This window comes from Aythya fuligula, chromosome 17, assembly GCF_009819795.1.
Source record: "Aythya fuligula isolate bAytFul2 chromosome 17, bAytFul2.pri, whole genome shotgun sequence".
NCBI lineage: Eukaryota > Metazoa > Chordata > Aves > Anseriformes > Anatidae > Aythya > Aythya fuligula.
Window position 1 is genome coordinate 2,490,418 of NC_045575.1, and position 14,372 is coordinate 2,504,789.

The 14,372-nt window shown below is 38.5% G+C and overlaps 1 protein-coding gene across 12 annotated transcripts in view; it reads left to right on the forward strand.

Moving 5' to 3' along the window:
• CLIP1 (CAP-Gly domain containing linker protein 1) overlaps positions 1-14,372 on the forward strand; it is a 67,833-nt gene that overhangs the window by 45,864 nt on the left and 7,597 nt on the right. For all 12 annotated transcript variants that reach the window (XR_004253992.1, XM_032198868.1, XM_032198869.1 and 9 more), the window contains 6 exons: positions 17-182; positions 286-501; positions 4,894-5,031; positions 6,329-6,435; positions 9,546-9,666; positions 13,093-13,145. Coding sequence is in view for 11 of the 12 variants with exons in the window: in XM_032198868.1 (XP_032054759.1) it covers positions 17-182; positions 286-501; positions 4,894-5,031; positions 6,329-6,435; positions 9,546-9,666; positions 13,093-13,145 (801 nt within the window). In the remaining variant the exon portion in view is untranslated. The remainder of the gene's footprint in view (positions 1-16; positions 183-285; positions 502-4,893; positions 5,032-6,328; positions 6,436-9,545; positions 9,667-13,092; positions 13,146-14,372) is intronic.

The following is a 14,372-nucleotide window of genomic DNA, read 5'->3' on the forward strand; positions in this document are numbered from 1 at the left end:
TATTTGGTCTTTTTAGGCAGTTGGAGCAAATACAACTTGAGCTTACAAAAGCAAATGAAAAGGCTGTTCAGCTACAGAAAAATGTGGAACAGACAGCACAGAAAGCTGAGCAGAGTCAGCAAGAAACTCTCAAGACTCATCAAGAAGAGCTGAAAAAAATGCAGGATCAACTAATGGACATGGTAAGAAAAACATTAAAAAATAATAGCTAATTATGGGGAGAATAGTTACCATGATGTACCACTGCACCTTTAACTGTGTTCCAACTGTTTTATGTTCTATCAGAAAAAGCAAATCGAGACTAACCAAAATCAGTATAAGGATCTTCAGGCAAAGTATGAAAAAGAAACTTCTGAGATGATCACTAAACATGATGCAGATATTAAAGGGTTTAAGCAGCACTTGCTGGATGCAGAAGAGGCACTGAAAACTGCACGAAAGAAAAATAATGAGTTGGAAACGCAGGCTGAGGAGCTGAAAAAGCAAGCAGAACAGGCCAAAGTATGTATACTTTGTTACTTTGCAAGTAATTTAAAGTTCATATCTTTGTATTTCAGTGAATCACTGTTCTGTTGTTTTGTTTTGTTTTCTCAGCTTTACCATTTTATAGTAGGGTTTTTGTGATATTTGTTTTGAACTTTTACAGAAAAAATAATGTTGATTAGGGAAGTGAAGTTGTGAATGCTTCACAACTTACTGTTGTCTTCTCTGGATTACACAAGAATCCATAAAATATGGCTCTTGTACATTAGCATTCTATGTTCATAGATATCTGGTTCAGCGCAATAAGTTGGAGCCAGATGTTATTGTTTTCAGTGTTTTAAATGCGTGATTTTTAAATAAAATAAGTTGTAAAATATTTCATTTAAAGGTGTTGCACAATTAAAACGTTACTCTGTAGTATGATCTTGTGTTATATGCAGCTATTTAGAATGTATTTTGACTGGAATAATTTTCATTTTTTTCTCCTGTTTCTTTGATATTGCTGCTTACTTTCATCCCTTATTAGATATTGGCTATAATCTGTTTATGCTTCATCAAAAATGTTTAGTGTATAAATTGGCACAGGAGTTAACTTCTAGATACACCAATGATGTGCTGTTTTGAATTAAAAATGTCATGACAATATATCTTGGGGAGAACTAGCTACAGAAGGTGACTTTGAGAATTGGAAATGAGTACCTACGATAACTCCCTGCATTTTACTTCATTAGATTGTGTGTCTATTTCTGATTAATTTTCATTCAGAAAATTCATTGAGAGTAGTTTTTTAAAACCAAGATGAAGTCTGTTATGGAGGACCTCTCAAATCAAGATATTTTTAGTTTAACCACCAAAAAGTATTCTTGTTGGTGTTTTGTAATGAAATATCAACAACAGATCAGATAGCACAAGGACTATGTGCCAGCGTATACACTTTTTAAAAAAACTTAAATTACAGTAGCACTGTTTGCCCATAATGCACATTTCTCATTTGTCTGCTTGACTTCATTTTTGTTTTCCCTTCTCCCTGACTTTATTTCTTTAGTCCTTAAGCTCTGTGTTAGCATCAGCCAGAAAAGAGATTGAACTAATGTCAGACAAGATGAGGGGTTTGATATCAGAAAAAGAGACTCTGGCACAGGAGGGGAATACTTTAAAATTAGAGAGAGGTTCATTATTATCAAAACTTCTAGAGTTGGAATCAAAGATTTTGTCAATGCAACAAGACCAAGAAGAGCTTTGGACAATAAATGAAGAACTTAATTCAGAAAACAAAAAAATCCTAAAGCAGAGAGAAGAAGCTGAGGCCAAAAGCCAGCAGGAAAGCACAGAAAAGGTAGCACTAATTTCTGAGAAAGGCAAATTACTCTCTGAAATAGAGGCAGCACAGGCAGATCTTCTGAAGATAACTCAAGAAAATGATGTTCTCCGGTCTTCAGAGTCAACCTTGCTCCAACAGCTGAAAGAACTTCAGGCCAACAAAGATGCTATGGATGTGGCATGTCAGAAACATATCAAGGAACGAGAAGAACTGGAGCATTATCAGAAGAAACTTTTGGAAGAGAATGATGCAGTCATTAAAGACAAAGGTGATGCCTTTCAGAAGCTGAAAGGTTCTTACGATGACCTGGCCAGAGAACAAAGAGAGCTACTACAACAACTGTCAGCTCTGACTGTAGAGAGAGATTCAGCCCAAGATAAACACTTGGATCTTAAAAGTACACACACAGCCTTAAAAAATGAACGGGACCATCTATTGCAGATGAGTCAGAGTCTGCAGTCTGAGAAGGAGATGCTCCTTAAAAGTATAGAAGAGTTGCGCCTGAGTTCAGCCGATACTGTCAGTGAAAACCAGGCATTAAAAGCGAGAACAGAAGAGATGCTAACAGATCTAGAGAGTGAACGTGAAGAACTTAAAAAGGTGATGAAAGACAATACAGAGCTGAAGGCTTCTCTTGCTAGTCTCACTCATCTTCTTGAGGAAATTAAATCCGCAAGAGAGACATCCAACTCTGAATGTATTCAGTTACTTCAAGAGAAAGAGGCTCTTTCTTCATCAGAACGAAGGCTTTTGGCTGAAAAGGATGAACTTCTAAATGAAAATAAGGTAATTACTGAAAAGCTTGCTAAGGCCACAGCAGATGCTGTGCTTGCTGAGAAAATCTTTACTGAGAAAATAAATGAATTGAACTTGGAAAAGGAATCTGTTTTTTGTAAGTTGTTGCAATTTGAAAAGCACAATGAAGCTCTTCTGAAAGAGAAGAATGAATTGGAGAGAAAATACTCAGAGCTCCTTGATGAGAACAAGTCTTCTACAAATGCAGTTTCTGATATGAAGAGAGAACATGAGCTGAATACCTTAGCCAAGAGAGCTCTGGCCCAAGAGAATACCACACTGCAAGAGTCCCTTGAAGCTCTCAAGGAAGAGCTAAATAAGATGAATCTAGAAAATCAAGAGCTAAAAGCTTGTAAACGTGACCTTTCAGATCTTTTGAAAGAGGCACAGGATGCCAAAAGAATATTAGAAAATGAACTGTCCGCTCTGTCTCGTGACAAGCAGGTCCTATCATCTTCATTCAAAACCTGTTCTACTGACATGGAAACAATGACCAGAGAGAGGACCGAATTACAAGATAAGTGTCAGAAATTAAAGGAAGAACTTGAGAATATGAAAGAAAACTTAACCATAGAAAAGGATGCTAGAAAACTGGATAAGGAGTCATTTTTATTGGAACGTCTGGAGCTTCAAAATAACATCAGCTCCTTAGAGAAGGAGATAGAAGTGATGAGAGAGAAAAATAAAGAATTTCTGACTGAGAAAGAAAGTTTGGTTCAGGAGAAAGAAAAATCCGAAACTAAACTGGTGGAAATAATTAAGGAAAAAGAAATCCTCTGTGCAGAGACAGAACAGCTGGCTTCCAAAATTGAGCAACTGAAGAGTGACTTTACTTCCTTGTCTACATCAAAAGCAGAGCTCCAGGACTTGCACAGCTGTCTGTCCAAGATGCTGGATGATCTTCAGCAGAAACATGAGGTGACTGAGAAAGAGAGAAACAAATTACTTAAGGCAAATGAAAGTCTGCTTGCTGAACAGAAGAGTCTGGTCATCAGTAGGGAAGAAACACTGAAAGAGAAGGAGAAATTGTCCAAGAACCATTATAAGCTGCAGGAGGAAGTAGCATTGTTAGAGCACACTAACATAGACCTCTCGGGCAAACTGCTGGTCTCTGAGGAAAAAAATCAGATGCTGCTGGAGAAGGTGAACAATCTGGCTTTGAAACTAAGAGAAATTGAAACTCTCCAGGCCCAAACAATAATGCAAAAAATGGAGGTATTGAAACGTACAGTTAAACAAGTACGGTTATACTAATACTGAGCACTAACTCCATGGTTTCCTCTCTGCACTTCATTGCACAATCAGCACTTCATCTCAGGGTAAATGGGCTGGAGTTTTGTTCTCAATATTTTTTTTATTTTTTTTTGTTAAGTTGTAACTGAGTCTGAAAGAGATTTTAACTATAATAATTCTTTTTAAATTATTTCTAAATATAAAAGCCTATGTTGTCGCTGAATGTTGCAAGAAAACAACATAAACTGTGAATAAAAGGAAGTCTTGTTTTTTGAATCTGGTGGAAGAAATCGGACAGTTCCTCTGTTGAAGTACTTCTCAGCTTAATAGCTAGTGTAGGCATTACATCAAACTACAAATTTGAGTTATTCAAAAAATATAAAACAATGGACTACTCCTGTAAATGCAATTGGATAATTAAAAAACAGAGCAGGAGAATCATTTACATTTGCATTATAGGCCTTCCAGACTGTTAAAGATATTGGCATCTCTCGTGTTCTTTTTATTCACAGAAGTGTTTGTATTCACCGCCAACAAATTCTGAATAGTATTTTGAATTTCACCTTGAATTTCACTCAAAGCCCATAAAATCACTTAGGATATATTGAATCCATAATAAACAATGCTAAAATGATGTGATAACTGGTCTATTTCCTAATTATTTTTTATTTTATTTTCAATTTTTTTATCAATTGTTATAATTCCACATTTTCTGAAAATAGAAATGTTTGTTGGAAGTGAATATCTACGAACTACTACTGTCTAAAATATTTGAAAGTCTAAGAGCAATCACAATCGTAAATAGAAATCCAGGAAATAAAAAAAGAAAGGAAGGTATTGTCTAAGTGGTGACCCAAGCATGGGGTTTCTGCATGGAACTGAATCTACTCATGTCCGTTTATTTTTACACTTTATGCCAGCTTCAGGATGCAAATTCAGAGATGAAGTCCTTCTCTAATTGGAAAGCATCTGGCAAGCAGTGGAGCTGTGCATAAAGTATTGTGGGTTTCCTTTCAGAGGTCCCACTGTTTTTTTCTCCTCCATCCTCACTTTGTACACAGGCTGTCAAAATGGCAGAAGATGTTTTACAGACTGTGGAGAAGGTGACCAAAGAGAAGGATGCCATTCACAAAGAAAAGATTGAAACTTTGGCTTCTCTGGAGAACTCTAGACAGACAAATGAGAAGCTGCAGAACGAGGTAACCATATTTAAATGCTTTTATCTGAAAAGTATTGCCTGGTTTGTAAGTGACTTGGATCTTACTTGAAGTGTCTATGCAGTGAAATACGTGTTGTAGGCTTTGATTACTTTCTGGGATGAAACCAAAGGCAAAATCATGCTTCAGTTCCCTGGTTGTATGGGTTGCAGCTTCACACCCCAGTGAAGTGCTGCAAGGTCTGACTAGGTACAAATACCACTGACTTATGCACTGTACAAATAAATGCATGGGCACAGCTGTCCCAAAGAACTTACAGTCCAAGAAATACATCAGTTCCTCAAGGGACCCGTTCATCAGTCTATGCCCTTCCATCATTGTGTGATACATCAGGGTTTGAAAGCAGGGAAAATGTCCTCACTAATCTCTCTTACACTCTTTGGCCTCAGAGAATCTTGAACTAACATTGAACTGGGAACTTTTCTGCAGATCTTGAGCACTCTGTGGCCTCTCGTTGATGGCTATTTTCATCTTTTGCATCTCCTGTAATAATGGGTAGTGAACAGCTGGGCTAACCTAAATGCAACAGCTTGTTCAGAAATGGTAATGATTTCCAAGGAGATCTGATAGCTTGAGAATTAAAATCAGTGACGTTAATAGTGGCAGGAGTTCACTTTCTGGATTAAAAAAAAAATAAGGCAACCACAGGGTCCTGTAATGCCTTGAGAGTGACTGAAGATTATCCGTTATGTAAGACAATGTGTCACTGAATGTGAACAAATAAGGTTCACAAGCTTGTGGTATTTATGTGGTAGATACAAGCTCAGTAAATAGATATGCAGCAATTCAACCTGTGCAACACGATCTCGGGAAGGAATTGATTACTTACGGTTGCAAGCACAGCATTCAGCCTCCTGTTTCTTGGAAATAAAGGTATGGGAAAGCAAGAACTTTTTATCAGTTACCTTAGAAGAATAAATATCAAAGGGAACAGCTATTTTTAACAAGAAATGTTGAGGTAGAAAAATAATGCTTTGAGTTGCACAGCATTTAAAATGGAGGTGCTTTGGAGCTTTACATTTTATACCAGGATCTATACATCAGATTACTGTAAGCTGCTCTTCAGTGGACACCAAGTTTTTGTGCTGCTAGACTTGAATTCAGAAAGGCTCATAACACATTTTGCTAGACAAATGCTTCTCAGTGCAAAGTTGGAATTAATTTAATGAGTAAAGATGAAAAAGTGGATCAGCTCAGGTCACTTTCTCCATTTTTCTGAATGCTGCAGCTGGAAACATTACAGTTTCATTTGTGTAATGAGATTTTTTTCCTCTTTAAGTTGGACATGCTTAAACAAAACAACTTGAAAAATGAAGAGGAACTTACTAAATCAAAAGAGCTTCTAAACCTAGAGAACAAGAAAGTAGAAGAACTTAGAAAAGAATTGTAAGTATTGCAATGTGAATTTGTTAAACCATTACTTTTACCTTGCATTAAAAACAGTCTTTCAGTACATTTCCAGTACCCTCTCTTATAAGGCAGATCACAATTAAGTACTAGTTTGACATGCATTGACATGCATATAACTTCAAATCAGAACAGTGCTCCTGAATTTCTCAAGTTATTGAAGAAATCCTTCACTTCAAGCTTGGTTTGAAATGTTATGTTTGTTGGAGGAAGTATTTCGTTCTGCCACCTGAGGGCACTAGATTACTTTGAAGGTTTTACTGTAAAGAAATCCTGTTTGGATTTGATTACAGGTATACTTGGAGTGCTAAATAGTTTTAAGAGGCTTTGTTTATAGAAAATGTGGTTCTGCTTTCATTTTTCATTGATGGCCTTATCCAGTTTATTCCTGGTGCCATGCTACAGACTGATTTTCTAACTGGTACCATACAAATGCCATATATAGAACTATGTAAGCGTAGAGTTAAGAAATTAATATTTGAGATGCTTTATTTGAGAAGCTACCTCTTATGAACTACAAACGAATAACATGTGGCATTGTACAAAAATTAACTGCAAAGCATTTGGTATAAAGTAATTTGTACCTGGAATGTCATTGTATCAAAGCTTCTAGTGTGCCACCATAAATAAAAACCCAGCCGAATTATTGCTACCCTGCGGTAGCTGCATGTCCCCTGGCTTTCAGAGGTGTAATGCATTAAATCACAAGTCACTGTTCCCACTCTGAGAAGAATTTCTTGACTCGCAGAGTGAGAGCTGGAATCTGGACTGATAGCCAAGAATAGCTGTGACTAATTATTGTTATTAGTTTCATAAGTCATTTTGTGACAGTTTTTATTGCTGCTCTGAGGTGAAGACAGGACACAAAGGAAATCAGCACACAGAATAAATTCTAAGTTCTCTATGACTGACAGTTTTTACTGCTTACATTTTAAAAAACTGCATGCCTGTATAGAAAGCAACCTCATTTGAGAGAGGCTGGATTTCATTCTGCAGTTACTGTCTGCCTCTATGCACGTGGGAAATGCCAAAGCAAAATAATGATTTCTAGACTAGTTGCTCTAATGCTTAGGACAGCATGGGGCTAGCAGACTGATTTCATGGAAAGACAAAATATATTAGATTGTAATTTGTCAGGCAGAATTTATTTATAGAAATTACTTCCTTAAAAACTGTCTGTACTAAAAGGTGTTCTCATGATTCCGATAATTGTGCTTTTTGTTTTTTTATTTCTTCTTAAGATTAATACAGACAGTTGCTGGATATGGTCTCTAGTCATCAGTGGTATGAGACATTGTGGATAAGTGGTCGCTGGTCTGGTTGACATTTAATTGATCTTTGTCATAGTTATTTTGTGTGTTACCTTTTTTAATTACAGTAAGGAGTTAGCTTGATAATAGGCATTTCGTGGTCAGTGGTAACGAGGGCAGTAAGAACACCTCTGAGAGGTCAGCTGATGAAGGTGGTGCCTTGCCTTTGTGAAAGAGAGGGGAAGTTTTGTCCCCAGGAGCTGTGGCTGTAGGTAGGGCAACACTGCTGCCTCCAGAGCAGCGCCTTTTGGAGGTGGGAAGATCACAGGATCATAGAAGATAGCATAATGGAATTGGTTCACTTTGTAAAAGAGCTTCTTCCATGGAAAAATAGGATGAAGAAAATCAGAACTAACAGCTGGATGTTGTGTATTCATTTAGCATTGCCTATTGTCAAGCACACTTGAAGCTATCAATTTAAAATTCCTGGGTACTAAGCACAGGGGAGTTTCACACAGACTGACCCCAGTGTTTGGTGTGTGTTTTAGTAATACCCCAAATTTCTGCTTTAATGCCAAAAGCAAAAAGAGGAGACTGGTTAGTACTGCAGCTCAACAAACAATCACAGTTGAAAATAGGCACGTTCCTGCATCAGCAAGTATATTCATACAGAGATAATTTGAATCAATAGTCGGTGATGTGAGCTAGCCTGCTTAGTCCAGTCTAGGTGGTTTAGATTGGAAATTGGTCAAGGACTAGATAACTAAAAGTTGGTGTAGAGCTCAGAGATTGACTAAGATTTTCCAACCATTTCTTCATATTATGTGCTAAACTCTAAATCAGACTTTGTTTTGTTCAAATGTGCTCAATAACAAACTTCAGGGTTGTTTTATTTTGAAGTGCTTGAATAAGTTTCTGACTTATGGGTTCTTCTACCTCCCATGGCAATACAAATATTTTTAATATTCCAGTGAGGGTTGAACTCTGTGCAATATTGGCACATAGGAGTACCGAGAGTCCTTGCTATCAAAACAAAACCCAGACAGAAGTTCCCATTTCATGAAGTGAAGGACACCTTTTTCATTTTTTAAAATACGTTGTCAGATGTTATAAGAACTTGTGTTAGTCACTTATGTCACAGGCAAGCATGCAATTTTCATTTTTATTTTTTAAGTTGAAAATAAACGTACTTTAAGGAAACCACATGTATTAGTAACAACATAAGCTAATGGAACCTACAGATCCATTTTTATGGCTCAGATTTTGTTTTGTCTTCTTTTCGTTTTTGTGTCCATTAAGCTAAAGAGAGCAGAGTCGATGTTTTACGGGTTTGCCTCCTGTGATCCTGCACATTCTTGGTTGTTCGGGTGTCAGACCTTGTAGGAAGTATTTAAATAAGTGGAACCATAAACTTTTTTATTTTTTTTTAAACAATTCTCAAGTTTTTCCTACAAAATACGCATATGTTAATTTCCGAGAAATCTGGGCTATAAATACAAAGCTCACCAGCAGTCCTGTCAAACCGCACTTTATCAGGCACGTTTTTGAATGCAAGTTCTTGTTGACCATCGGAAACACGCAGGACCTGCATGCTGAGCTTACCTTGTAATTCCCTGAGCACCTGCTACATGCCAAGGAGAAGGAAGCAGTCATTTTGTGCTGCCACTGCCTTCCAGGGCTAGCCCTATCTGTGTGCATCTGAGGCATGGCGCGTCACCTTTCTTATAGATCGCCACGTGACCTAGATGTATTTTTCCAAGCTGTGAAGCTGATTCTCTCCCACAGTTTTTTCTTGCCTCTCTCGTTCCTATGGTAACAATGCACTCTCTGTCCTCGCAGCGAAGCGCTGAAGCTGGCAGCTGCTCAGAAGTCCCAGCAGCTTGCAGCTTTGCAAGAGGAGAACGTGAAACTTGCCGAGGAGCTGGGCAGAAGCAGGGACGAAGTCACAAGTCATCAGAAGGTAGAGTGGCTGGAACGTTTCCTGATCTGTGGTGAAAGTGCTGTACATGCTGTTTCCACTGCTGTCTGGGTGACGTTGCACTGCATGTTTGTGATTGAAAGATGAGTTGTTCTGAGAATATTTTAAAATAAATTTGGAAACCACCTGCATTGGGAGGTTAGAACTGCAGGCTAACAGAAGGTTGCGTAACCTGTGAAGGATACTTAGGAGGCTTGGAAATAAGCATAAATTAAATATGCTTTAGCCAAATGTATTAGCAGACACTTGCTATTTCTGTCAGGAATGATTTTGATATACAATTATGAAATCTCCATCTAACTAGAACTAAGGAAATCCATTTATTTAATTCTTCTCCTTATTCTTGCTCTCTCTTCCCACTAAAAAAAGAGTATTTAGGATGTCTTTCAGCATACTATTTAAAACTGCTCGGTTGGAGTCTATAAAAAGCACTATGCACACATATGCTTGCTTAGACTCGATACTGTGCATGTACACGAACAGTGTTGCAGTCAGGTACCGGGTACATGGAGGACTAGAATTGAGGTGAGATTTTTTTCTGGCGGTAGTTTATAGTGAAAAAAGACTACTTAGTTGTTTATTTCTACTTATTATATTTACACGTGCTAAAATCTTAAAGTATGGGCTTAGTTATACAGCTTCTAATGCTGGTACTTGCCAAAAGAGATATTAGATTTAAATTCATTAAACATGGTGGTTTTATTTCTCGTGGAGCAGTGCCTGTGATAGCCACACCATGAAGGCATCTTTGGAAGCTCTAGTCCAAAAGCACGAGTGTGTGGGACATGTTTTACACGCTGCCTTTCTGAGTGAGCACTTCTGCAGAAGGGTATGCATGTTCTCAGTGGCAGTGGAACAGATGTCTTCCATTCTGCAATGTAGGGTAATGCTTTTAAAGCCAAGAGGCTGACTTTTTCCCCCAAGGTACCTGCTTTGAAATACTGAGGATGAGTAAATACAGATCTAATACCGATCTGGCAAGTTTCTAAATCCTTTTGGCTGCTGCTAGGAGTAATGCACGAGCTTCTTCATCCTGAAGGGCCTTTGGAGATGATTAACAAGAGTCCCAGACGTGTGGGCTCCAGCACTGACTCATGCCGCATCTGAGTAGTGATGTGACAAGAGAATGCTGTCATCCTAAACAGCCAGTGGGAGCTCTGCTCCCCACTCCCACTTGTTTTCTTAAATTATTTCAGAATCTTTGAGGCAACCTGTTATTTTCAGAAAGAGTTGTAACTTTAAAGTGATTCGGCGACACTGGTCAAATCCTTCTGCCTAACGTACACGGCCAGGGTTGATGTTCAGAAAGTGCCTGGAGGAAGGGACCCTTCAGCCCCCCAGGCGTAGGCTGGCAGTGGTGATTGCAGCCTCACTTTGTGGCATCTGTAGTTTCCAGATGAACTTGCAGAGGAGTCTTGCTGTCTGCATCCTACCGGCCTGTGGGTCTGTCAGCAGGGATCCTCTAATTGCCAGGACAGAGAAGTCCACGAAGCACACAGTCAGTCATCTCGCAGATTGTAGTGCTCTCAGTTCACTCGCACCATGGCCTTTTCTTTCTGTGAGCAGATAACTGCAGTAGATTGGATTTGGAGGTCTGCTAGAGCTTGAAGCAACAGGCTGCTTACCTGCAAATTTCAAGTCTGAGCCTTGGCAACATGGCAATGCTGTTGCATTGCATAGATGTAATGTTTGGGCTATTATATATTATATTATATATATGTATACATATATATATTATAGTATATTATATATAGCCTAGTAAACTGCATGGCCTTCTAGCCTCTGGGCTAGCCTCTGGGGCACGTCAAGCACTAACCATCATTTTAGCACTAATGGAAACCTGCTGCTGCCCTTGGGAATGCCCCTTTTTTCATGCTCCCTTTAGACCTTACCTAACCTAAACTTAGAGTCTACTTTTTCTACCTTCGACTCAGGCAGGTTCTCTTATTGAAACGGCTGCAAAATGAGCTGGCCTCAAGGCTTCTAGTGCTGATAGCCAGACCTCAGGCTAGCACAAGCTCACCGATTCCCACCAACGCTTATGTTTTGCTGTTACTTGGGTGAATGTACATCATATTTAGGCACCAAGTGACAGCGTGGTTTGGATTTCCTTGCTTCAGGCTGTCTGTGGGAACAGAAAAAATATTGCTGTGAAGAATTCCTCAATTAGATTTAGGAGAACAAGTGTCCATGCTAACAATGAGGAAGTCGGACATGGAGCAGGGTTGGTGAAAAACTGGATGATAGGAAGCAGTGCTTCAGGCTGTTTCTGTGCATGTGCCTATTAACATGCAGTCAGAAAGGTAGCGAGCGTATGTTTTAAGTATTTTGAGCAGTCACTATGGTAACTATATAAATTCTAGCAAGTGTGTTAGTCAATTGGGTTAGTGACTCTGTGGCTGCATATGACACACTTTGCAAAATTAATGGATACTCTTTCATGAATGATTTATCCTGACATCTAAAGGTTAAAGTGCCTTATACTAAAGATGCTGGGGGTGTTTTTCTGTATCGATTCATAAATAATTAGCTGTCTGTAATTAGTTAAAGATTCCTGGTCAGATACATGCTGAGCTTGGGGAACATTTCTGGCTTCAATTTATTTGCTAGAGTATTTCAAGAGCCTCAGACCTGTCCAGGCATTTTAATTTCATTGTAAAACAGAACAAAACAACTGCAGAATTATCTATTAGTTGAGGTGGTCCATCTTCTGTGCAAGGTATGTGAGAAGTCTGCTCTGAAGCTGAGGAGAGAGCAGATTGCTGGAGAAATGTTGCTGAGAGAAGAGGGTGCCCTTTCTACCACAAAGCTACTCCAAGCTTCTCTCTCTTTAGCATCCTCTTCTGTCTTGCTCTATATAAAAATCACTCATCTAGTTCTTGCTAGTTGTGAGGGCTTAATGTGGCCCTGCAGAGTCACAGGTTTGGGAGATGGTAACAGACACCAGACCAACAGCTTTAGGGATAAATTATTTAATTTCTATATAGCGGTACAGTAACGAATACAGATCAGTAGTACAATTATCCAGGTCAAAATGACACCAAATCCAGTAATTCATCAATAATGGGCTAAACTTAATAGCTGGGCACACAAACACAATTCTCTTTGGTGTTTGCAGGAGGCCAAGAGGTACTGTGTAAGGCAGTGCTAAGCCTCAAACCTCTTTTGTGTGCACAGGACCTCAAAGTAAAGCAGTAACAACCTCTCAGTAGCTAATATGAATTAGTCACTGAATGATTTGCGTTTGTGTGCCTGCATTGTCCTGGAAGAAAATTGATTACTTTAAGGATTTTAAGTTCTGTAGCCTCTCCTGTGTCTGTTTTACGATGATAACGATGTTCTGATGCATTATATTAAAGAAATATTCCATGGTGTATTAACTGTAGGGTTTTTGTGTTTGTGTTTTAGCTGGAAGAGGAGAGATCAGTACTCAATAACCAGTTATTAGAGATGAAAAAGAGGTAAGTTTTCTTCTGATGTGTATTGAACTATGTGGTCCTACAGAAAATTTGAAAAAAAAACATAATACAAAAACAGTGCTAAGAAAAGCAGCTCACTCCTATTGTAGTGAAAAGTACTGAGGTTGTTACACAGCTTGGGCTTACGGATGGTATCTTCTGTGTTTTCTTTATTAAACGTGGGATGAAAAAGTAATTATTAATATAAGAAAAAAACATGTAAGAAGAGGTATTTACCATTTCCTCTTTAGTTATGCACTTCTTGAGTTGTACTAGTTCTCTTTGTTTTCAGTTAGCAGCTTAGCACTTGGTTTTAGTTTGCTCTGGAATATTGGATTGTTCATCAGTCTGATAAATATCATACGTACAGATCCTCCCCAGTCAGGTTCTTAAGGAGTAATGGAAAGATAGTGAAGATAAGGGTTGTTATTTAAAATAATACTAAAGGCCATTATTCAGCTGTCGGTGGCTTGTTGTTACAGTTTTGAGATATTCCTTTCATTTATCAGTAGTTATTGCAGTTCATTCAGCACTGCTTTTAAATACCAGGAGATTTGTCCTGGGTGACTGGGGCATCCCTTTGTAAACTGCGCTATTCAGTAAATAGTGACAAACTGTACCATCTCCCTGCTATTTATAGGGAAAGCCAATTGGCTGTGTACCACAAGGTATTCAGAAAAATGTAGGCTTTTCAAAAGTAATTGTATAAATTTCTAGAAAAAGGTGCAGTTCTCCATGACACCAAGTGTGCTCCAAGCAAAATGAACAAAATTTATAATTTCTGTTATAATTTCGTGCGTTAACAATGGTTGCAAAAAAGAACGGTGAATATCACCATTCAGGATTCAGGCACATCCTTGGCTACTCAGCATATATTCTGGGCCCATTTTTATTCCCTAATAATCTGTTACTTGGCAGAATCTGCACCATACTTTCCCTCTCTCACTTCTTTGAGGTTTAACGGTTTAATTAGTCTTTACACAGAGAGGCAAGGCAACAGCTGAAGCTCCAGCTTTAACCAGCCTTAAGAACTGGCTCACTTGGTCTTTAGCTGCAGGTAATAGCATAGGTGTAAGTCACTTATTTTTAAAAAACAGGTGAAGGAGAAGATAGTATTCTTTAGCTGGTGTAAAGACTGTTTGACATCCACAGTAATTAGTGAGTTTACATCAACTGAGGATCATCTCCAGCGTATCTGATGTGGAGGAAGAAAGCAAAAAGGGATCCCCC